The 22,058-nt window shown below is 48.1% G+C and overlaps 1 protein-coding gene across 5 annotated transcripts; it reads right to left on the bottom strand.

Annotated features, from left to right (window-relative positions):
* Positions 1-1,038: 1,038 nt before the first annotated feature.
* PRDM8 (PR/SET domain 8) lies at positions 1,039-21,228 on the bottom strand. 5 transcript variants are annotated; one of them, XM_037529809.1, is made up of 6 exons: positions 21,131-21,228; positions 8,618-8,968; positions 7,560-7,696; positions 5,043-5,263; positions 3,797-4,028; positions 1,039-3,391 (listed from the first exon to the last, which is right to left on the bottom strand). In XM_037529809.1, exons 4-6 carry the CDS (start codon positions 5,259-5,261, stop codon positions 1,797-1,799), a joined length of 2,046 nt encoding a protein of 681 aa, XP_037385706.1. In that variant the 5' UTR covers positions 5,262-5,263; positions 7,560-7,696; positions 8,618-8,968; positions 21,131-21,228; the 3' UTR covers positions 1,039-1,796. The 5 variants fall into 5 exon arrangements, with proteins under 5 accessions (XP_037385706.1, XP_037385708.1, XP_037385710.1 ...); XM_037529811.1 differs by having other exon boundaries at positions 8,727-8,968; XM_037529813.1 differs by having other exon boundaries at positions 8,845-8,968.
* Between the last annotated feature and the right edge of the window lie 830 nt (positions 21,229-22,058).

Genomic DNA, 22,058 nt, shown 5'->3' with positions numbered 1-22,058 from the left:
GACTTTCTTCCATAATCATGACATGTCCTTTAGTCACCTTAAGATAATAAAGGCTTTAAAATATTCTTACTGAATGCTCAATGAGACCTTGTTCAAGTTGGCCACTTCAGACCTTTTCATAAGTTTCCTTTCTGGCATAGGGGAGGCATGGAGGGATGTGAAAGAGGGAAAGGTGGGAAAGAACACCCCCTGTGGCAATAAAACAGCTGAGTTTCTATTATAGTTGAACCATAGTGACTCTGAAGATTAAGCTCATGCTGCCCTAAAACCTAAAGGATGATTGTTCTTTTGGTTTGGCATCTAATGACTGTTGGACATTGCACATACATCTACATGGGAATACTATTTAGCTAAGAATTGTCACATATGAAAAGTTAAGAGGGAGTTTTCATAGGAAGAGCAGGGAGAGGAGGGGAGTTGTCAGGTGCCTCTGTATCTTAATGTTCCAGGTCTAATTTTTTTCAGCAGAGGGTGGGCAGCTGATCTGGTCTTCAGAAGGAAAGCTGCACACTGCAGTGCATAGATACTGTGGCCATTTCACCTTGGTTTCTAGAAAAACTCTCCATAGGGTCTTTCAAAGGGCAATAGCTAAAAGCTGAAGAGTTTTAGAGTCCAAGAACTTTTCCATGTGGCATCACTAGAAACTAAATTGAGTTTTTCATCTGGTCTCTCTGAACTAGGCCTGAAAATTGTTGTCTGGCCACTTGTGAAGATGTTAATTACCCTTTTGCTGAAAAAAATGCTGATATCTCAGTAACAGGTTAGCTACGTAGCAGGCATCTTTATCCAATAAATGATTTGTCCATTGATCACAAAGCCCAACACATTCCAGATTTTCCAAATGGCAAACAAACCTTGACCTCTTTCATTTAGTCTCAAAATTGGCTTAAATATGCAAATGGGGACATGGTTTAATACCCTTCCCTTCTCTCTCTTTGTTACTTTTCAAGAATTCAGTGAAAATACATGGTATCTACTCAAGGTGTAGTCTTTTGCTACAAAAAAAAAAAAAAATTAAAACACTTTCCAAATAGTTGCTTTGAAGAAAATAGTTATTTATTGTCAAAGCATCCAACATACCCGGATAATCTATAAAGTTTAATAAATCTTTCCAGGGATAAAAGAAACACATAGCTATTCAGACTCCATTTCACTGGCACAAAAATTACACTTTGTATTAAAAGGAAATACATATTTACATAATGATAACATTCTTCATTGAAGTCCATAATCATTTCATGATACATGCACTTCCCCCTGGAAACTTAATGAACGTAACCCCCTTTTTTTTATTCATTTTGTTTATTTTTGTAAGAACACAATCTGTCATCAAGAAATGCAGAAAGCATCTCACCCTCCTTAACTTTATATCTAAAATAAATTTTGCCCTTACATATAATTATTACATCTAAACCGTAAGTGCTTAATAATTTAAGTAGAAACGTATGACAAATGCATCAATATGTTGCAATATATGACATTTTAAAAAATGTACCTTTGCTTTTGGGAAAGTGAAAATGCGTGCATTCAAAAGAAAACCCCTACCCACCCAATCTAACCCACCGTTCTGTCTCGTGTGTGTGCGTGCGTGTGTGTGCGTGCGTGTGCGCGTGTGTGTATAGGTCTTGGGCAGACGTGTGACTGAGAAGGGGCGCCGTGTGTAGCTGTATGCATGGGTGCGTCTATCTCTGGGTGCAGCGGTCCCGAGGAAGTGGTGGAGGTCCTGGTGCTTGTTCCTGTAGGTGGCTTGTCTGTGCTTGTGCGTGCCTGGAGACCTGGGGTCCATCCTCTCCGTGTCAATTATGCGAGGTCATGTGCCTGGAGAGGTGGTGGCGCTCCCTGAAGGACTCGTTGCAAATGGGGCACTTGAGTTTCTCCTCCCGCCGCCGCTTCACCAAGGGCTCCATGGCATACTCCTTTTTGTGATGCGACCTCATGTGGTACACCAGGTCGGAGGTCATGCGGAAGGAGGCATTGCACTTGGCGCACCAGTTCTGGGCGGGCAGACACAGCGAGGTGAAGGAGGGTGGCAGCAGGGTGAGCGCCGAGGGCAGCTGCAGCTGCAGGGGCCCCGCAGCCGCAGCGGCCGCAGCCGCGGCAGCAGCGGAGCTCTTGGGCCAGAAGGCAGTGGCGTAGAGGAAGGGGCTCTGCTTGGGCAGCCCCCCGCCGGCGCTCGGCAGGGCCCCGCAAGCGCCGTTCAGGTCCCCTGCCCCCTGGAGCTTCACGGCCAAAGGGTCACCGGCGGAGGGGTAGAGTCTGGTGGGGCCCACGCCGTCGCCAGGGTGGCACGGCTCCAGCGCGCCCAGCTTCTGGCCCAGCACCAAGGGGGGCAGCTGCGAGAAGGAGCGCGCGGGCTGCGAGAAGGCGCTTTTGCGCTCGTCGGACGCCGCGCCCTGCCCGCCGCCCGCGCCGCCCGCCGCCCCCGCGCCCGCTCCACCCCCTGCGCTGGTGCCACCCACGCCCCCCAGCTGCGGCACCGAGGTGAAGGCGCTGCCCCGGGCGGGGCTGCCACCCTCTAGCCGGCCGGGGAGCGGGCCCCCGGGGCGCGGGGCCAGCAGCTTCTCTGCGCCGACCGGCGACGCGGCCACCGGCGTGGAGGCGCCGCCGCCCGTGTCCGGGTCCTCCGCGGCCGTGCCCGCCGTGTCCGCCGGCGCGTCCTCCTGCAGCCCGGCCGCCCGGGCCACCTTCTTCACCTCCACGAAGGCGCTGCGCTTCGCCTCGCCCGTCTCGGGGCTGGGCGGCGCGAAGAGGCGGCTGCTCTCCTCCAGGCCAAAGTAGCTGCCCGACGCGCGGTACTGCTGCGGCGTGCAAACCAGGTCCTCCTTGGAGGCGGGCAGGGGCCGCTCGGCGAAGCGGCCCCGGCCCCCCACCAGCCCCGGGCCGCCACCGCCCTCTGCCCCCTCCTCGGGGAATTTCCTCTTCCCTTTGCTGCCGCCAGTGGCGGTGCCCTCGGGGCTCAGCTCCGCCTCCTGGTGGCCGCCGCCGCCGCTGAGGCTCCGCGCTGGGGAGCAGCTGCTGCCGCCCCCGGAGTTTTCCAGCTCCCGGGCGAGGTTGTGAAAATCCGTGGATGGCTTCGCGCTGCAGCCACCGCCGCCAACCGAAGGCGGATTGCTGCCCTCGGGAGAGGGCGCCGGGTAGTGGTGAATGGGGCCGGTTTTGCAGAATTTGGGCCCCGGACCCAACGGTGCGTCCTGTTGCTGCTGCTGCTGCTGGTCCTTGCCACCACCGCCGCCCCCGTGGTCCTTGGTGCCCACGCCACCGCCCTGCTCGTCTGGAGGGCTCAGATCCGCGCTGGGAAGTCTCTTGGGGCAGCGGAAGCGCAGATGCGCCACGTAGGGGAACTCAAACTGGAAACGTTGGCTGCATTCCAGGCATGTGTAAGGGGACGACCCTGCTTAGTGAGCAAACATCACACACACACACACACACACACACACGCACACACCACACACACGCACGCCACATGATTAGTCAGCTTCGTCTCCAGTTTGCCATCACCCCCTTTACAAATCCACCTGCATCTCTCAGGACTTAAGTGCCCGAGAAGAGAACACCCTGTCCGACCTGGTCTAACTTTCCCTCCAGACTTGGGGGAGAGAGAGGGAGGTGGAGGGAGTACAGTCATCAAGCAAGTGTTCCCCGATTTACCCTCCTCTATCAGTCCCAGCTTCATTCAGGACTATAAGCATTGTATTTCAGAGGCTTCCTAAGCGACCCCCCAGAATGAGTTCCTGCCGCTCCCGGTGTCACTTTCCCGCTATCTAAGGGCCCACACGCAGGTCACGAGCCAACCTACCATTCATTTTGCTGTGGGATCTAGAGGGGCAGAGTAAGAGCAACTCAGTCAGTTCTTTCCCGTACCAAACTAGCAACTCCTCGTCTTTGGCAATCCTGCGGAGAGATCGGTAAAACAGCTGTCCGTTTTTGATATAGGCTTCGAGATTCTGCTCTTCTTTATCTCTGGCTGATTGGACCAGCCGCAGCCACATAAGACCTTCTGAGGAACCATTTGCCGCTGAAGTGTCTACCTACAGTTTAGAAAAAACAAGAAGGACGGTCAGGGGTGGAGGTTTGGGGGAAACCCTTATGAGAGCTGGAGCCAGAGGAACCAGGACCATTGCATCTGTTCCATTTTTTCCAAAGAATTATCTGACATCAGACTTCCACAAACTTGATCCAGGTTGTCACCCATCCTCGTGTTTGTAACCAGCAGGCAAGACAACTGTCTTTGAAATGCTGTATCGATCGTATAGATTATGCAAGTCGTGGTTTTCATATATTGGCCGAATATATTTCCAAATTAGGAAATTCCTCCTTACAACTCAAATTAGTGTTAATTTCTTGCAGATTTACATCTAAATTATCCCACATGATAAAAGTATGGGGAGTTTTATTGGTTTTGGACATAAAAACGCAAGTTGTGATCCTAGACATATTCCATGATGCTCATTCCTCTTCCTAATTTTGGCTTGAGCAATTAATAATTTTCTTTGTAAAGAAAGACTAGGAAGTGAGAGGATTTTTATCTTCAAGCTCAAACATATGGGTTTAATGGGTTTTTCTCTTCAAACTCAAACATTGACATTTTTATTTCAATACAAACTCTTAGCACTACCTAGCATTACCAAAAAGGGTAAAATTTAAGGGGAGAGTTGGCCTCCTAGATTGGAAAGCAAATATACCCAGTGCTTATTTAAAAAAACACTTAAAGCATGTCTTTTATATGCAAACAGACTCAACCTTAGTGAAATCTCCCAAAGAGATAAGGAGTTGTGTTCATGACGTGGAAAGCCCAGAATAGAGTCTCTGATTTAGACGTGTATCTGGCATTCAAAATCAAATTTCATTTAATCCAGAAAATCAACTGACAATAATTTGAGTTTAATTTTCCTTTCCTAATTCTTGGTGTGTAAAATAGGATAGCTCCCATTATAGCATTTGCCACATTCAGAACCTCTCTCAGCTTGTCATTAGAATGATTCGTAGTCTATTTTCAACAGGACATGACCCTCATACCCTAAGTAGCATTGGCCAAGACTTACCCGGAAGATATAGGGGACTGTTCTCTTGTCAGTGGACTTGAGAGCTATGAAAGCTATGCTGTCATACAGGGAGGTATGGCTCAGGACGCAGGGACCGAATATAGCATTCTCAGGAATGTCGCAGGTGGTGTAAACACTGGTAAAAATATCTGTCAGACATTGTTGGACAGCCTTGGCATCTCCATCCCAGATGCCTCGCTGGATGCCTGAATCCTCCATCACTAGAGACAGATACACAGGACAATGAAGCGAGTTACATTACTCCTTTTGCCTCTATGAATCCAGGGAGAACATTTTACTTATGAGACAGATTTTCCTTGAATTCTCATAGCTCATTTCAGAAATAAAGCCAGTAGTAGATTAAATCTGACACATTTTGAAGATGCCAACTAGGGAAGCACTGTCATTTTCTTTTAAAATAAAATAATAGGAATAATAGGAACGTTGAGAGTTCAGAGTGGACTGATTGCTAGGAGAAAAGAAAGCATAGGCTAAGGAAAGAGGAAATTGGTTTTGCACCACCTAGGAGGAGGGTGGGCAGAATTTGGGGGATGAGAATAACAGAAAACAATAGATTTTTTTTTAAAACTAGACTTTAAGGACTGAAAGAAACTTTTAACCTTTGGTAGAAAGATTCTCTCAGCTCATCAATGTACTGATCCTGGTGGTGGTGGTGTTTGGGATGTGTGTGGAGGGGGTGGGTGGGTGTCTGTGTGTGATTTGATTTTTCTTCCGAAAGGGGATCAGCATTCGTGAGCAGGCAGAGAAAGCAGAGCATGGCAAATGGATTTCAAGTGGAGTGTCAGGGCCACTGATTCCGTGTGAGCTAACCTTCTCTGTAGCCTACAAGAAGGGACGTATGTCTGCTCATTACCATAATCCAGCACTGTCCCTCCGAGGCTTTAATTAAAAGCAGCAAGTGGAGGTAATTATTTTTTTCTCGACATGCTTATTTATGGAGGAGAGTGAATCCCAGTTACCTTGTTATACAAGGGGGTGGATTGAGTCACATGTGCCTTATGAAGTGAGCAGGTATAGGACTGGCCTCTTGGCGGTTGCCAACAGCCTGAAGTGCCCCCTGTCTGAAATGCCAACTACGTAATGACTGGTAAATTCTTGCTCCACCAGATAGGACTGGTCCTGGTAAGAGGGGGCAGCTCTGTTTGAGTAGACCTTGGTGGGCTCTCCAGCTGTTTAATCCAAAGCAATTTAGAAAGTAATTCTCTGATGGAGGGCTCTTTACTAAGCTGTCATAAATAGATATTGTCTTTCCTTTGCCACTGGACACCCCCTGCAGGACTTATTTTAAGAAAACAAGTATTTAGATTTAAAAATTGGCTTTGAATTATACCATTCACTCCTTCTGGCTGAGAAAAAGATCTCTCCCCCCCTCCCAAGTTGGTTTTTCTTTAATAATATTGCCATAGGCAGTAATTTGCTGCCTGTAGTGTATAATTGAGGTAGCAAAAGGAGTAGACCTAATTCTTTTCCTGCAAAGCTGTTCATTACGGAATAATATTAGTAATGTCCATTTTATCTTAATGTCTGTTAACCAATTAATCTTACAAATGTAATTGCAAGATAGTGCTTTTTCTCCCCCCTTTCCAACTAACAGAGCTTGTAACTTTGATCAGCTTCTTTTTCCATTCACCCTATTGCATCCCCCAAATGTCAAGTATGGGGTGATATCTGCCAGATCTATATAAGAGAAAATATCTGCAAAGCAAAAACTTTTTTGCTGTAACATCTATCCCTGGACATTTGTACCCCACACAGTGTAGACTTTCTGATGTCCAAATGCAAATTTAAAGACATTAAAAAAAAAAAAAACCTTCAGAATCTCTCCTCTTCTTTTCAACAGAACCCTATTCTCTCCTTTCATTTTCCTCAATTCAGCGTTTTATGCCCCAATTTCTCTCTTTCTTTAAAAGTATCTTTCACACAAGCGTTTCATTGTGCCGGGAGGTCGCCCCATCACTTCGGGCAACAGCAGGGACGCAATCATTAAAATGCAGTTCTACCTAACAATACGGTGAAAAGACCCTCGCTACGCCGCGCTAATAGGGGCCCGCGTCGCTGCGGCCTCCGCCACGAGCCTCCAGCCGGTTACAATAACCGCTGCGCGACAGCCTGGGCATCCCGCGCGCGGCCGTCTTTGCCACCCAGTCTTTCACAGATCAGCACGCTCCTCTGGAGCCCCGGGTTCTTTTGCAACCCCGCGATCCTACTCAAGCCGGCTAGACTCGCCAAAAACCCGCCGCAGCCGGCAGCTAAGCATCCCCCGTAGGCAGGCATTGTTTGGTGGCCGCGCGCTCCCCAGCCGCTCGCTCTCCCGGCAGAGTGCTCCCCATCCACTCCTCCCTTTGTATAATCTTATTGATAGCAGAGAGCCTCTCAAAAATTATTTGCCCCCTCTCCTGTATAATGAGGAGCCAGAGGATAATTTTATTTCTTTTACTCTCTCACCAAACCTGTCTTGCTCCCATCCCCCTCCCACATCAGAGCGAACAGACTTACCAGGATTATGATCAGGATTGAATCGCCCAGATAAGGCCACCTGAAATCGGGAGAGGCAATCCCGTGCTTCTCTCGTCTATTGTATCAGTGTATTTCCATGTCAAGAGGTGTTGGTGTTGCTGTCGTCTACGCTCAGCCTAAAGAGATGAGAGACAGATGAGGGGGAGAAGAGGAGAGAGGAGAGAGGAGAGAGGAGAGAGAGAGAGAGAGAGAGAGAGAGAGAGAGAGAGAGAGAGAGAGAGAGAGAGAGAGAGGAGAGAGTTGTACAGATGGACCCGATGCAGTGACTGACTGGCACGCAGACACACACTTTTTGTTTGCTGCACATAATCTGCCCAATGACGCGTGACAGCCCACGTCCCCTCCCTTTAACTCTTTGCTGGTCTGGGCGCTCCCTCCGGCGCCGCCAGCCTCACTGCGGTCTCTCAGGCCTCCCTGAGCCCCGCAGGTCCTGAGCGCCTTGTCCAAGTGGCAAAACCTCTCTGAGTGCCACCCCGCCCGCCCGCCTCTTTCTAAACCTTGGGCCCTCTGGGGCTATTAAAAGGGGAAGATCATTTCAGGGTCGGAAAGAGAAGTAACAAAAAAATCGGAAAGGGCCTCTCTCGTTTGTCCTGGCACTTGGAGAACCTTTGGCAGAGAGCTGGCCACCCAGCGCGCTCACGAAACCCGCACGCTTTTCCCCAAGTCTAAGTTCTGTGAAAGGGATCGGGGCTGCGGATTAAACCAGAGCGATTCTCTGGCCTTTGAGCAGCTGTGGGTTTGCGCAGCTAGTTGCCTGGGGGTGATACGCCACACCGGCTCTCTCTTGGAGCGCTCGTTCCACCAAGCCGCTCCGCTCAAGATTCGGAAAGGATGCGCTCTGGTGAGAACTTGGCTCACCCTACACTTGGACCTGGACTTGGGGTAAGGGGAAAGGAGTGGGGGCGCTGCCAGACCTCGGAAAAGGGGTTCCAGGGGTCTTCTGGTCCCGGGACACAAGTACCCGGGCGGGGAAGGGGTGAGGGGAGATGAGTGGGAAGAATCCAGTTTACCGGACACAAAACTGTTCCTCCCTCTACCTGGCATGTTCTGCGTAGTCCTGGAGTGGGTCCACGTTGAGAGCAGCGGGATTCTAAAACCTCGGGGTGGCGGAGGGCGTGCGGGTGAATCCAAGTAAAAAATGATTACCAAGATGGGCTGCGGGGAGACTTTCACAGCCAGCGGGTGGTGGATGAGTGGATGGAGCTTCCATCGCGGTCTCGGGAGCCTCGTTTGTGCGTTATGCCACTTAGAGGCGCTGGCTTACCCCTTTAGTGAAGCAGCTGATGCTAATGACTTGAGGTCCTTAACAGCCTGCACGTTGACTCCTTCAACTGGGGCTGCGACACATTTTTCGCGGAGGCTCTTTTTTGCCATTCAACTCTTTACTCCTAAAGGAAGAAAGGCCTATGAATGGTATCGATGCCCACTCCCTCGGCCCCGCCTAGCCGTGCATTGCAGAGGGCAATCTGATAACTTTAGGGTAAATTGGATCGCTAGTCGAAGCAAAACCACGGCTTAAGAAGGAGACAACTACGTTTTTATCCAGTAATGAAATAAGGTAAATGAAGGGGTGGGGGGTTTGATAAAGAGCCTTCCCGTAGAAGGAAAAGGCATTTACGGTGTTAGTTTGTTCCTCTCGCAGCTCTAAGATCTCCCTCCGGAACCCAGAGGGGCAATCAGGCACTAAACATCGTTCCGCAGCGGTGCCTGCGATCCAGGGAGGCGAAGGAAGGATATTGCTGAGTAGAAATGAAAAAAATATATATATATATATATATATATATATATATATATATATATATGGGGAACTTCCCACTGAGTTCTCTTTTCCTTGGGGTCTCTCTTTCTCTCTCTCCTGATTTCATCGAACCCTGGACAGCACCACCCCCGCCCCCATAAATTCTGAGTCCTTCTGCCTCTGCCTAGGATTAAGCTGGGACTCTCAAGGAGACTTGCCTTGCAAAACCCCCATATATTGAGTGGAAGCAGGGATTTGCCCTTAATTTCCAGGTTTGCTACTGACTTTTCAAAGAGAGCTGCTTCGACTGCAGTTCTCTTGCATCTTACACTATCATTTCTCTTATGCCATGTGTGCAGTTAGTTTGGCTAAAGGGGACCCACGGCCAAGGCTGAGGGCGCTCACATATCCCTATATAAGAATCTGCAACTGTAGTTAGCCAATTGTTTAACGACTGGCTGCTTCATTCATTTCTCTCTTTTTCTCCACACCCCTTCTCCTCTAATCACCATTTTCCTAAGTGTGGGAAATTAGAAATGTCAAAGAATTGCCTCAAATATTTGTAAACTGACAGCTGAATAATAGTGGTCAGACACTTAAAGTGAATTCAGAGAAGAAAAGGAAAGAGTAAGCAACAACAAGTTATGATAAGGAAGTAGCCACGAGATAGTTGTGGTCCTTTAGCAATACAGTCTGATGCAAGCAAAGTGTAAGAGGGTGGGCTGGGGGGGTTGGGCGGGTAATGGCCCTAAACCTAATTCCATGAAACTGTTGAACAGAACCCTCTTAGTGCCTTCTTTTGCTTTTTTATAAGAAATTTCCCTCTCCCAGGAAAAGTCATCTGCCCATGAAAGCCACTTTTGAAATTCTCTTATATATGTAAATATAAAAGTAGTCATTCCAGAATGTGAGCATTTAGAAAAACTTTAACTTCAAGTAGGAGGCATTTTTCTTCCCCCTGGCCTTTCCTTTCTTGAATATAGGATATAAATCTCCGTTGAGGTACTGAAACCTAGAGTAAATTGAGGATGGTATAGTTTTACCTTCCAAATCTCAAGCTCGGACATGACTAAGATGCTGCATTAAAGAGGGGAAAGATATGTTAAGAATCTGGCCACCCATTGATATTTTCTCTCACTTTCATGTTTCTGCCCCCTCTTTAGTTTCCCCCATTGATTGCCAAAATTAATAAAATAAATAAATTCCTAAATTAAAGAATTTATAACAATCTGTCTTAGGTAATACGTGTGTCGTGAAACACAAAACAAAAGCCTACCCATTTTAAACTTAAAATTCCTATTTAGAAGTTGTTGGGTTTTTTTTTTTTTTCCCCCAGTATTTCATGGTACATATTTTCCTTGGTAATATAATTGTCTCCATGACAATCATTAATAGGAGCAAATTACTTATCATTTTCTAGAAACTTATGGGCCAAAAACTACTTGGAAATCACTCTGCATTATTACTTACTGGAATTCACTGATACTAAATGAAGGGTTGAGGCACTTATTCAGCCTCAGACAGTACTATAAAAATGCATCTCAGTCAATAGTTTTATCTACTTCACATGGAACAATGAGTTTATGCATGCATTTGGCTCTCTTTTCCCTGGGATTTCATTTCCAATTAAATGATTAGAGGGATGACAAGGAAGAGTGAGAATATGTTCACCTCATTCTACTTTAGCAAGGTTTCATGCAGTTATGGCAAAAATACACGGGTAGACAACTACAGTATTGTTTTGGAAAGGAAGGTTGGAGATTGATAAATGATTCCCGAGGTGGTGCCTTTTATGACTTAAGTGAGAGGGTGGAGAAAGACTAAGAAATGAAATCTGATTCTTAGAGACTATTAGAATGGAAGTGCGGTTTCTCCTCCCAGTGTGGACAAATGGGCCCCCAAATAGCTGAACTTCTGTGACATGAGGCAGGTGAAGCCTACATAACTCACTAGGATTATAGCCATATGAGAATGAAAATATATTGTTTTCTCGCGCTCTCTCTCTCCCTTTCTAGGTCTCCGTCCATCCCCTACTAATCCTATTTCCAAAGCACAACACCAACAAAGGCTTAGTTGTAAAAAAAAAAAAAAAATCATGGTGAAAGAGAAAATGCATTTGGAAAACAAGAGGATGCCAATGAAGCAGGAAGCAGATGGTAGAGACTTTTCCCTAAACTTATTAATTTCCCACCAGGAGATTTCCGGAAGGGGCCATGCCATGCGGGTTGATGGAGGCAGAAAATGGAACTTTATGGAGATGTATTGCACTATCTAGTTTTACTGTCAAGAATAACAACTTTTAACAACTTTCTAAGGGATAAACTTGGCTACTTGTACATCAAAGGCAAACAGAAATGTTGGGTGGACGGGGAAAACACAATTTTTAGAGGGCTGTTAGCTCTCTTCCTCCCATTTTTCTTTTTATCAGAAGAACTATGCTTCTTGGGTTTAAAAAGAAAACAAGAGGTAATCTTAACTGGTAATTTATTTCATTTTATTTATACATCTTAGTGAGTCAAAAAGGGTCACACATGCTGCTCTGGATAAAGGTTCATGGAGCGGGGTGGGGGGGTACTTTTTTTTTTTTATAATTACATATGGCAATATCAGTTTGGTTCTGTTCCTCACCCTTTTACAGTTGATTCATCACGTGATAACTGAGTGACAGCTTCCTAGGCTGGTCCTGGGAAAGCCAGAGACACATGGGATGGATAATTTTGTAACCTGTGAGGAGAAGCTCCAGGCTCCAGCTGCTGTGGTTACTTCCTGATTACCATTTTCTCTTTGTGGCTTTTCCTCTTTCTCAATAAATGCTAGCTGTTTTTTAGTGTTGTTCCTGCTGCTAGTACTATTGTTGTTATGGTTTAACCTACCTTTCTCAAGTCTAAAACCTTCTCTCTGAGAGATCTTAACTTCCAGTTGCTCCTCTATTGGAATTCAACTGTAAGCTGGACATTCTTTCAGTTTTGTGTACATTCATTTCCTCTCCAGGATTTGGGTTGTAGTCAGCTGGCTTAATAGTTTCTGAGTATGACTTCTACAGTGGCTAACAAAATGGGATGCTACTGAAGACAACTACCACAGACCTGAAATCCTCACTTGTGTGTGAGTCACCTGTGAACAAGATCCAATATCCACCATCCTGATCCTAGGGGTTGTTCCAGCTTTTATACCTCCCCCTACAACCAGATGACTATCTAGAGAGTTAGCAATTATTATTTTGGTTTTCTGTCAAATCCATGGGTTACAGATTCCTTACCAGACTGAATTACTACCACCTATGAAAAGATCTCAGAAGGAAGAGTAGAGTGTGGAGAAGGAAATACAGGCAGGACTATCATCAGCCACTCTTGAGCCTTTTTGCCTTTCAGTCCAGGCTTTCCAGGCAGACTTGGAACCAAGGGGTTTCCAAAAGTCTCCAAAAAGAAGGGAGTATCAGATTTCTAGAAAATCCATTGCAGGCCTTAGGATAAGTACCAAAATGAAAAGATCTAAATCAAATCTCATCACACAGCTAGGAGAAGAGTCATGATTCCAACACTCTGTATGCAAATCCCACCCCTTTTCCTTTCTGTTTTAGGCTGGGTATAATGCTGAGTTACAGACAGATGCTGATTGGCACATAGTGTGTCCATACTGAGCAGACTTGATTCTCTGGCACCTGACCCCAGCTAGTCCTCTGAGGTAAGGACTTAGATTGTGATCAGAGAGGCTGGGGGATGAGCAGCAACAAAGCAGTCCTCTCCTGGGAAAAAAAGGTCTAGTAGAGCATGCACATGCCAAGGGGTTTCTAGCTTGGGACCCATCCCTGGAATAATTTCCTCATCTAAGGAGAAAGGTAGACATCTGGTTTTCTCTAATGAAAAGAGAGGCAACAAAGAAAAGAAAGCAAAATGATCCAGGGAGTAAGATATCAACTAGTAACCACAACAGTGATGGTTTATATTGCTTTGTTAGAGTATTAGAAATATAGCTTAATTTCTTTACATACTGTGTGTCTTCATACCCAAATTGTTCCCCTGCTCATATTGCAAACTGGACTGTGTGAAAACAATTTTTTTTTTGTGATTTCAATTCCAATGAACTGCAGGTGTTTCATGATTTAATTCAGAGGTATTAACCTAGCAATGATGGGGAAATGTCTCCCTAAACATATGGAAAATCTATAGCTTTTAACAGATTGTCATAAATGCTCAAAACTATCAGTGTAAGTCTTCAATTCTAATACTTTGAGAAGTGGTCTCTTAAAAAATTCAGAGATCAACATGTCACAAATAATAGTAATAATATGATTACTATAAACAAAAGCATACATATTACAAAGTTGCAGATATAATAGATGGGAATTGAAACATATTTATTCTCTTGAACTTGCTGACTGAATAACCAATCCCCACACTGACTTAACAGTCTTCTGTTAATGTAATATAAAGGTAACCAAGATAGAATTCACAATCTCTTCTAAAGTTTTAGGGAAAACCCATATTTTAAAAGTAAATGATCAAATTGCTAAATATAGCATTCATAAGTTCCCCAACACAACAAACACATTGAATATAAAGAGATGGCTGTTAAGCTTTCCTCAAGGCCTACAATTCAGTTTAGGCCTGGACAATTTTATACCTGATCAAATGTGGCTGTGTATGTATGTGTGTGTGTGTGTGTGTGTGTGTGTGTGTGTTTAAGCTGGTGAGTGTTGTTGGAGGTAGTAATTGAAAAAAAAAAAAACTTTCAGGACTGCCATTTTTCTTGGCTTCATATCCATAAATTATTCAGTGTTTCCTTGTTGTATGTTTTTATTTAAGATGGTTTTGAAAAGTAGTTTGTGTCATCATAAGAGAGTGATTGGTCCTGGAGAAGCAAAACTGAATAAAGTTCTAAAGAATACATCTTCTACATACAAATTTAGTATATAGTACACCTTGTATGTATATGCTCTTACGGTATTTTCTGCATTCTAAAATCATTTTATCCGAGGCCTTAGGAAGTTAATGTTTCCAGACTAGTGGAAATCCCTTGAATTTGTGAAAATATCCTGGGCAAAGTCAATGTGCTGAGATGGCAAAGGGTCCATTTCTACCTGGGGGAATGAATTAACTGCTCTATTCCCTAAGTCATTCGTAGCTGACTCTGGACTCAACATTTTGGGTGGAAACCAAGGCACAGAAGCATCTGCTCATTGCAGACAATTCCTGATGTCTGGATTCTTGAGTGCCTGTGTCTCAGTATAAGGCAGGGCAACAGTGTTAAGAATGCACAGAAAATGTAATGAGCAGCCTTCAACGTGGGCAAACAGGTGTTTCTGGAAGAGACCCAGGGAGGACATCACCTGAACAGTGCACCAAGTGCAAGTGCTGACATGCCTCCCAAAATATTTGGGATGATTCATGAAAGAATTCAGAAACCTGACACAGGGCCCGACCTGGGAAGAACCTCACAAGCCACCTTCAGCTCCGGGCTGTGGGGTGGGGTCGCTCTTTTAGAAGCAGCGAACGCAAACCGTGAACTTGGGGCAAAACGAGGCCATGCCACAGCTTGGTGCGCCCTAGACGTGCCCTGGACAGAGCCGCGACCAAGCTAAAGGCCTGCGGCGTTTCCCGGTTCTCCAGCTCCCCGTCGCTCCCCCGAATTACAGTGCCAAAACTCGCCTCTTACTCAGCAGTCACTTTCCTCGCGGAAAGGACACATAAAGGCGGGGCTTGCAGGAACTGCAATGCTGCTTGTCTCACCACCCCCTCTTCCCGCGCTGGTCCTCGCCCGCTGGGCTTGCAGTTGCCCCTTCCAGGGAGTGGATCCGCGTTCGGATCTCTTAATAGCTGGGCTGCTAGTGTCCTCCCCTGGTCTTGGTTTCTCTCCGCAGGCAAAGGAAGGAAGCGCTGCCTCCCGAGTCCCAGTGAGGACTCCGTGCAGGAAGGAGGGCAGGTGCCAGGGCGCTTCGAAAAGCCAGTTGCTGAGCAGATGGTAAGGAACAACTTCCAAGAGTTGGGGTTAGTTTCATTTCAGAGGACACCTTCCCAAGGCGGTCTCAGTGCTTTCACTAAGGAATATTCTCCCTAGTTAGAAATCTGGAGCACTGACCTGAGACGGACCAACCATGCAAGTTCAGACCATGACTGCATCAGGGGAACTAGACTGCCTGGATTCCAGTCCCGGTCGTGATGCTGGGTGGGCAATTTAATATGTCTGTACTGAAGCCTTCATCTATGAACAAAAGGCAATGAAGGACGCCTTCTTCATAAAGTGATTGTGAAGGCTAAGTAGTTATTTAGCAGCAAGCAATACCTGACCCATTGTAAATACCCATTTTGGAGCTGGATGTTGTTATGCTTACTAACACTGCCTTCTTTCCTCATCAGAACATTTGGGAACTTCTTTCAAAGCCACCTCAAGGGAGGCTGAGGATTTCTCAATGACTTGCTATTTAGGGAGATCTGAAAGATGTTCTGGAAGGCAAAATAGGCAGGAGGGATCTGTTCAAGAGCCCCCTCTATGGCAAAAGGAAGGACCCAAAAGTTCAGCCACCATGGACTTGATCTGTATAGAAGGGCGAGACATTGTCCCGTTGGAAGGCTGACAGACTTATGTCCTACATGCCCATCCTGGGTCTTTCCTGTAGTGGAGGCACCATCTAAGAGGCACCATCTTAGAAACACAAAGTTGAGGGCCTCCCTGGAGGCACAAGGAGTTAAGATGCAGCGCTATGAAGCTATCCACTGCCACTGCAGCATGAGTTTGATCCCCACCAGGGAGCTACTCATATAGTGCAGCAGACCTCTCCTGTCTCAACCACTGCTCCCCTCAGCAGTGTATTTCAGTCAGTCTGCCTGTTCTTCTCCCAACTCTGTCTCTGGTGAATCTGCTTACCCCCTCACTTCTGGCCTGCACACACACCCCTTCTTGCATGCATAAGTAAATAAATCTTAACAACAACAACAAAAAGAAATATGAAAACACCTGCTTGCAAGTGCAGAGAGAGTGGAACTCTGAGATGCTTTGAGAAGGCTTTGAGTAGGCTGAGATGCCCGGGGCCCAGTCCACTAGCCCGGACCAGTGCTCAGTGCTCTGGGCCCCTCCTCCTCCTGGAAGAGTTAAGGCTCAGCAGAAGAGCTCAGAAGGGGGCAGCGCCAGCCCTCCACTGCACGCCCAAGTTTAGGGAGTGTGGAGGGACAGGCCCTGCAGGCTGGAGGATGATTCCTATGGGTCAGCACTCCGCTTCCAGAAGTTTGGGTTTCCTTTAGAGCTACTTTCAGGCCCCGCCCAAGAGCCTAGCACACCCAGAGCTTTGTGGGCCTTGAGATCAAAAGAGCCCCCTGTCCCACCCCAGCACCTACCACCCCACCTCCCCTCATCCTGTTTCAGCACAGCTACAAACCAGAGCAGGGGCATTAGTTAACCTTGGCCTAGCCTATGGTCTCACTCTGCAAAGCCTCTCATCCAGGCTAGGGAGTAGGTAACAGTGATTTGTTCTGAGCCCCAGGATCCAAGAAGCAGTGGACAAGAGCTTGAAATTTGGGATCCTAACACTTAGGTTTGAACGCCAGGTCTGCCATTGACTAGCTGAGTGTCTGTAAGCAAATCATGTAGCCTCCTAATTTTAGTTTCCTCATTTGCACTACCTCACTTCCTCAAAAACATTTATCTCATAGGTGGCCATGAATATTGCAAGGACAAGTCTTGATTTAGACCTCAGCCAGACCACTTGTTTAGGTACCCTCTCTGTGCTTCTGTTTTCTGTGAAGGAAGGGAATCCGTGAAAATGGGCTAATAATACTAAACTGAAAGTGTCTTATGAATTAAACCTGGCAGAGTATTCATCTTAGAACATAAGAGCTTAAAAAAATTAAAAAGTTGGGCCTCCCTGGTGGTGCAAGGGGTTAAGAAGCAACCTACTTTGAAGCTATCTGCAGCTTCTGCAGGAGGAGTTCAACCCCGGGCCAGGGAGCTACCCACATGGCACAGCAGACCTCTCCTGACACACTTGCTGCTCCCCTCTGTGGTGTATTTCAGTCAGTCTGCCTGTTCTGTTCCCCACTCTGTCTCTGGTGAATCCTCTCACCTCCCACACCTCTGGCCTGTACCCCAGTTCTTGTATGCACACATACATAAATAAATCAATCTTTTTTTTTTTTTTTTAAAAAGTTAAAAAGTCAAAGCATCTTAGTGCCTGCTACTTTGAAAGGCTGGGTCAATATAATTTAAAAAATCTTAGCTCTCCTGCTGCACTTTTTCTCCTGTTCAGAAAGAAAGGAAAATACAAAGGCTCCTGTGGTTATGTGAGGTGGTAGAACACCACCTGCATGGGAAATAGTAACTTGTGGCAGAAAGTATATGACACTTCTGGAAGCTGCATGCCTTTTTTCCTTTGACAATTCCTCTTCAGTTTCTAAAGACATGGTGAAAGAATAGAAAAGACAAGGGAAAGGAACTTTCAACAAATGTTTCTTAGGTAAAAAACGGCATTTCAAAATATTAAGGAGACAAGACAAAATATTTCTGAGTGAAATAGGAGGCCCAGAGTGGGAACAGGCTTCCGTCTCTTTGTGCCTAGCTATCAGTAGACATGTTGTGAGCATCCTTTGTGACTTTTTGTTATGGCTTTTGGGAGGGGAAGATCTCAGGGTGTAGCACCTCTCTAGGGAAAGAGGTTTAGGCCACAGGAGGAGCAACGGGGGTGCACCCCCCAATGGAGATGGGATGCACTCTAGCAGCAGACACACCTGACTCAAGAAAAGTAAACAAGTGAGGGGAAGAAAAGAAAAAAGTCTATCAGGGGTGAATTAGACCTTTAGTGGAGGTTTGGAAACTATATTCCCCAGAGCCCAAAAATTCAATTCAAAAATTCAATTCACTGACATCTCTGAATCATCCTTTCAGCCCAGACCCTTTCAGAGCAGGGGAGGATGCCTTCATCACATATGCCTCATTACTGCTCCACTCTTTTAATACCAGTGCTCCCTCTGACTTTTCAGATGGTCACACTTACATCCCTTTTTGTTCTCCATAGATAATAGGATAATGGAGGATGGTGCTATGCCCAACAACTAACCGGACATCTAGGACAACACAGTCTCCAAGAACTATCTCCCTGATAGGGCAGAGAATGCTGATGCAGCAACAAGAACCTAGGGTATTTCATATCCTTCTTGCCCTTAGTCTTGTCTCAGACCATGACTAAAAAGTACTGTTAGCAGAAATCAGCATAAAGTAAAATAAAAGCAATTCTTCAGTGTTTCAATCCCTCTGGGCAAAGGAGTCAACTGGTGAGAAGGAGCCTCAACTTATAAAAGATTTATTTTTCCTGGCCATAAATCTCACCCCCTTGTTCCTCTGCCCAACGAAGCATGATAAACTCCTTTTCCATAAAGTATTCAGTATTTAGAGCCACAAAGCTCCCCCAATCAGTAGCCATCTGCTTCTACCATAACTGCTGCTCCCGAAGCAGGGAAAGCAGCAGCAGAGAAAGGGCATCACTGTTAGGCTGCTGGACAAATGAGGCGACTGAATAGCTTTGGTTTTCCTTGTGTATCTGTATCTATAGAGACAGGAGAAGAAAGGCTGCATTATATTGATACAACAATTGTAAAACAAAACACGGAAGAGGCATCTAAAGGGCAATATCGCATGCATCAGGGGTCCCCAGATAAAAGGGGAGCTAACAGATTTATAGAAACCTTTAATTGGTTTTCAATTGAAAGCTAAAGAGGATGAGGCAAAGCTGTGAAGAGTGGCAAAGTGCTCTCCTTCAGCCGTCTGGGAGGCGTGATCAATTTCATGGAGGGAGAAAAGAAGAATCCGGAACCCGCCAGATGCCTCTGGAGGGCAGGGAACGATTCCAGGTTACCAGCTTTCCTCTTTGGCCAGGGAATTACTGGAATGATCATAATAACAGAACCTCCATATCTCTTTCCCCCCTCCCCCTCCCACTTCAGTCAGACTAGTAGACAAATGAGGAAAGGACGCAAAAGGAAGTCTAACTTCCTATCCCAGAAGAAATAGACGCCCACCTGAAATCATCGGGCTTAAAACCTGCCACCCGCTGCACGAGAAACCTCCTTGGAAGAAAGAGGCGTCCCACCCTGACCCCACCCAGGTCTTCTCTCTCCTCTTCTAGACTAAAACAGGAAAAGCTAAAAAATCACAGGGGGCTCCACACTGCCTATGGCGAGAAGCCTGTGCTTTCGCCCACTGAGTTCGTTTGCGAACTGCTCTTTTCACTTAGTGGGCACCGCGCGCCTTTGCTTAACCCCTTCCTGCACCGTAGGGGCGCCCCCAGCCCAGCAGCCGTGGGCAATGCGCACCCACACAGCAGCCCAGACCTCGTCCGTCCGTTCCTAAGGCTAATTCATTGGCCCGACCCTCCATTATCTTTTTCGGTTTCCTAATTAATCAAAGATAAAAGGCAATGGTGCAAATTACGATTATGAGGGAGCTGAAAGACGGTTTTGAATAAAATGGGAGAAGGGAAATATGATTAACTGAACGACATGATAGTGAAATTGTAAGAGCGAGAACAGACTTCAGGGGGTCAAGCCCTGATGCTTTCAAGTTGTGGGTGGGTCCCTGTGCCTACCCCAGCACCACAGCAAGTTGACAGTATCCAGCTTAGGTCACTCAAGCCCCAAGACTGGGGAGGGAACTGGATTTCCTCGTGAGCTCCGAACCTTACACCAGGCTCCTGCTTCTCAACTAGCTCCACCCCTCTCTCTCTCACGCCTCTCTCCCCGAATGCACATTCCACCGCCACTCTGGGGGGTGCTGCGGGGTTCCTGGTCTGTAATTCCACCGCACATCACGAGCGCCTTTCGATTGAAGTGCATGCCGTTATTGCTGTGCCGCCCTACAAGGCTCTCCGTTCCCCTCGTTTTTGAACATTCCTTTAGCGAGCTAACTTTGAGAAACTGCAGGAAAACAAGTCCAGTAGGTCAGATTGCATTTACTAGTGTAAGGGATTGATAGAGCCCCTGTCTGGTGCTGCTTTTCAGAATTACGTTTGGGATTAAAAGGCAGACAGGGCACAGGCATACATTTTGTATTCACTGGTGGTTGTGATTAATGTTTCCGAGGGGATTTGTGCAGGGAGCTTATGGAACGTGCTCTCCGGGGGTCTAATGCCCGGTGGCTGCGGCGCTGGGGCGGGAGCGGGGTGTGGGCACGCGTCAGCGTATTGGGGGATTAGAGAAGACTCTAGATGGGCGGTGTCCTTTTAAAGGCCCCACTCTCCACCCCTAGTACGACTTCTCAGATGAGAGGACAGAAGGCTGTCCGGGGAGGCGGACTTTAGATCTTTTAGGGACATATGTAATGAGAAGTTGACCTCGAATATCCTGACTTTCAAGTGTGATGCCAAGAGACTGGACTGCAGCCATCCGTCTAGTAAAGCTATCCCAGCTTCTCACACGGAGGAGGCGCTGCTCCAAACGCTTCACTCACCCAAACCACGGTCCCCAGGCCCTGGTCCGGAAGAGAATGGCCTTCCTTAACCACCTCACACCCTGCCAGCCATCCCTCTAAGAGCTGCTTTTGCGGCACCCAGGGAGGCCCTATGGAGGGGAGTCAGTCTTGGCAGGAAATGCACCGCCCCCCACCCCCCTTCCCCACCCCCCTCCACTGGACAAACCCTTCCAGAGCGGGTGAAGGGAGGCGGGAAGACGAGGAAAGTTCCAGCAAGCAAGGAGAGGCGGAGAATGAGAAGGGAACTTGGCAAGCAAAAACAAAAAGCGAGCGAGAAGCAAATAGGAAACGCGAGAGAGGAGTGTGGTGAGAAGAGAAGAGAAAAACGGGGGAGCGGGTGGTCGCAGCTGGCGGGCATTACCTCTCTCTGGCAGAAGGGGGCACCTTTCTGGCCGAACCAACTTCCACTGGACTGGGGCGGGAGCCGCGGCAGGGCCAGCCCTTCAGCCCCGGCTCCGGGGTGCCGGGCGCCCCCTCCTGGCTGCTGCGCCGCCGCTGCCCGCTGCCCCGCGGGGGCTCTGGCCAAGTCGCTCCGCCCGCGGCGCGGGGATGCGGGACGACCGCGGAGGAAAGTCGGGGCACAGAGTTGGGGCGTGAGGGTGGGGCCGGAGCGCTCAGGACCCCTCCTTTCCCTCCTTGCGCCTTCCTCCCCAGCAGCGTCCGCACCCGGGGCCTGCGGGCGCCTTCCCTGCCCGCGCTGCTCCCGCGAGCCCCCGGCGGCCGGGCCCCCGCCCCATCCCAGCGGGTGCAGCCCCCTGCGAGCCGGGCGCTCCGGGTCTCTGCGGCGCAGCTGGGAAGGAGGGAGCGGCCGCCGGCTGCTGCCGGGCGGCGTCTGGGGGCCGCGAGCCGCGCGAGGAGCTGCCATCTGGAGGCTGGGCAGCGGGCGGAGGCGCGGGTGCAACGCAGGAAGGGGCCTGGCCGCTCGGCCCGAAGCGGGCGCGGGGAGGATCTGCGCTGGGGAGCGGCGCTCCGCGGGCCGAGTTCCAGATTCTAGTGGGGGGAGAGCAGGGAGGCGGGCATGGCCCCCGGGGGGGAGGAGCTGCGCCCCGTGCAGTTCAAGTCCCCCGGATTCCCGGGCAGCCCGACTAGCGAAAGAACTGGGGACCTGCCGGGCGGTCCCTCCTCCCACCCCGCCCCCTGGTCGTTTCTCCCTGTGGGAGCGGAGAGCTGAGGGCGGGGTGAGGAACCGGGTCGGGGCGCGGGGCGGAGGCTGCAAACTATCCCCAACCAGCGCACAGGCCCGCTGCCCCTCAGAAGTGGTTTTCTCATTTTCCTTTCCGCCCACCTGG

The sequence above is a fragment of the Talpa occidentalis genome, unplaced genomic scaffold, assembly GCF_014898055.3.
Source record: "Talpa occidentalis isolate TD23 unplaced genomic scaffold, MPIMG_talOcc4v2.1 talOcc4.6, whole genome shotgun sequence".
Taxonomy (NCBI): domain Eukaryota; kingdom Metazoa; phylum Chordata; class Mammalia; order Eulipotyphla; family Talpidae; genus Talpa; species Talpa occidentalis.
This window is presented reverse-complemented; position numbering and strand designations above follow the sequence as displayed.

What these genes read in the sequence shown, in the direction of transcription:
- PRDM8 (XM_037529809.1), bottom strand. Translation starts at nt 5,261, where the DNA reads ATGGAGGATTCAGGCATCCAGCGAGGCATCTGGGATGGAGATGCCAAG. An exon ending in CAGTCCCCTATATCTTCCGG is followed by an intron (nt 4,029 to 5,042) that starts GTAAGTCTTGGC and finishes TCTAAACTGTAG; the next exon opens with GTAGACACTTCAGCGGCAAA. An exon ending in ATCCCACAGCAAAATGAATG is followed by an intron (nt 3,392 to 3,796) that starts GTAGGTTGGCTC and finishes CTCACTAAGCAG; the next exon opens with GGTCGTCCCCTTACACATGC.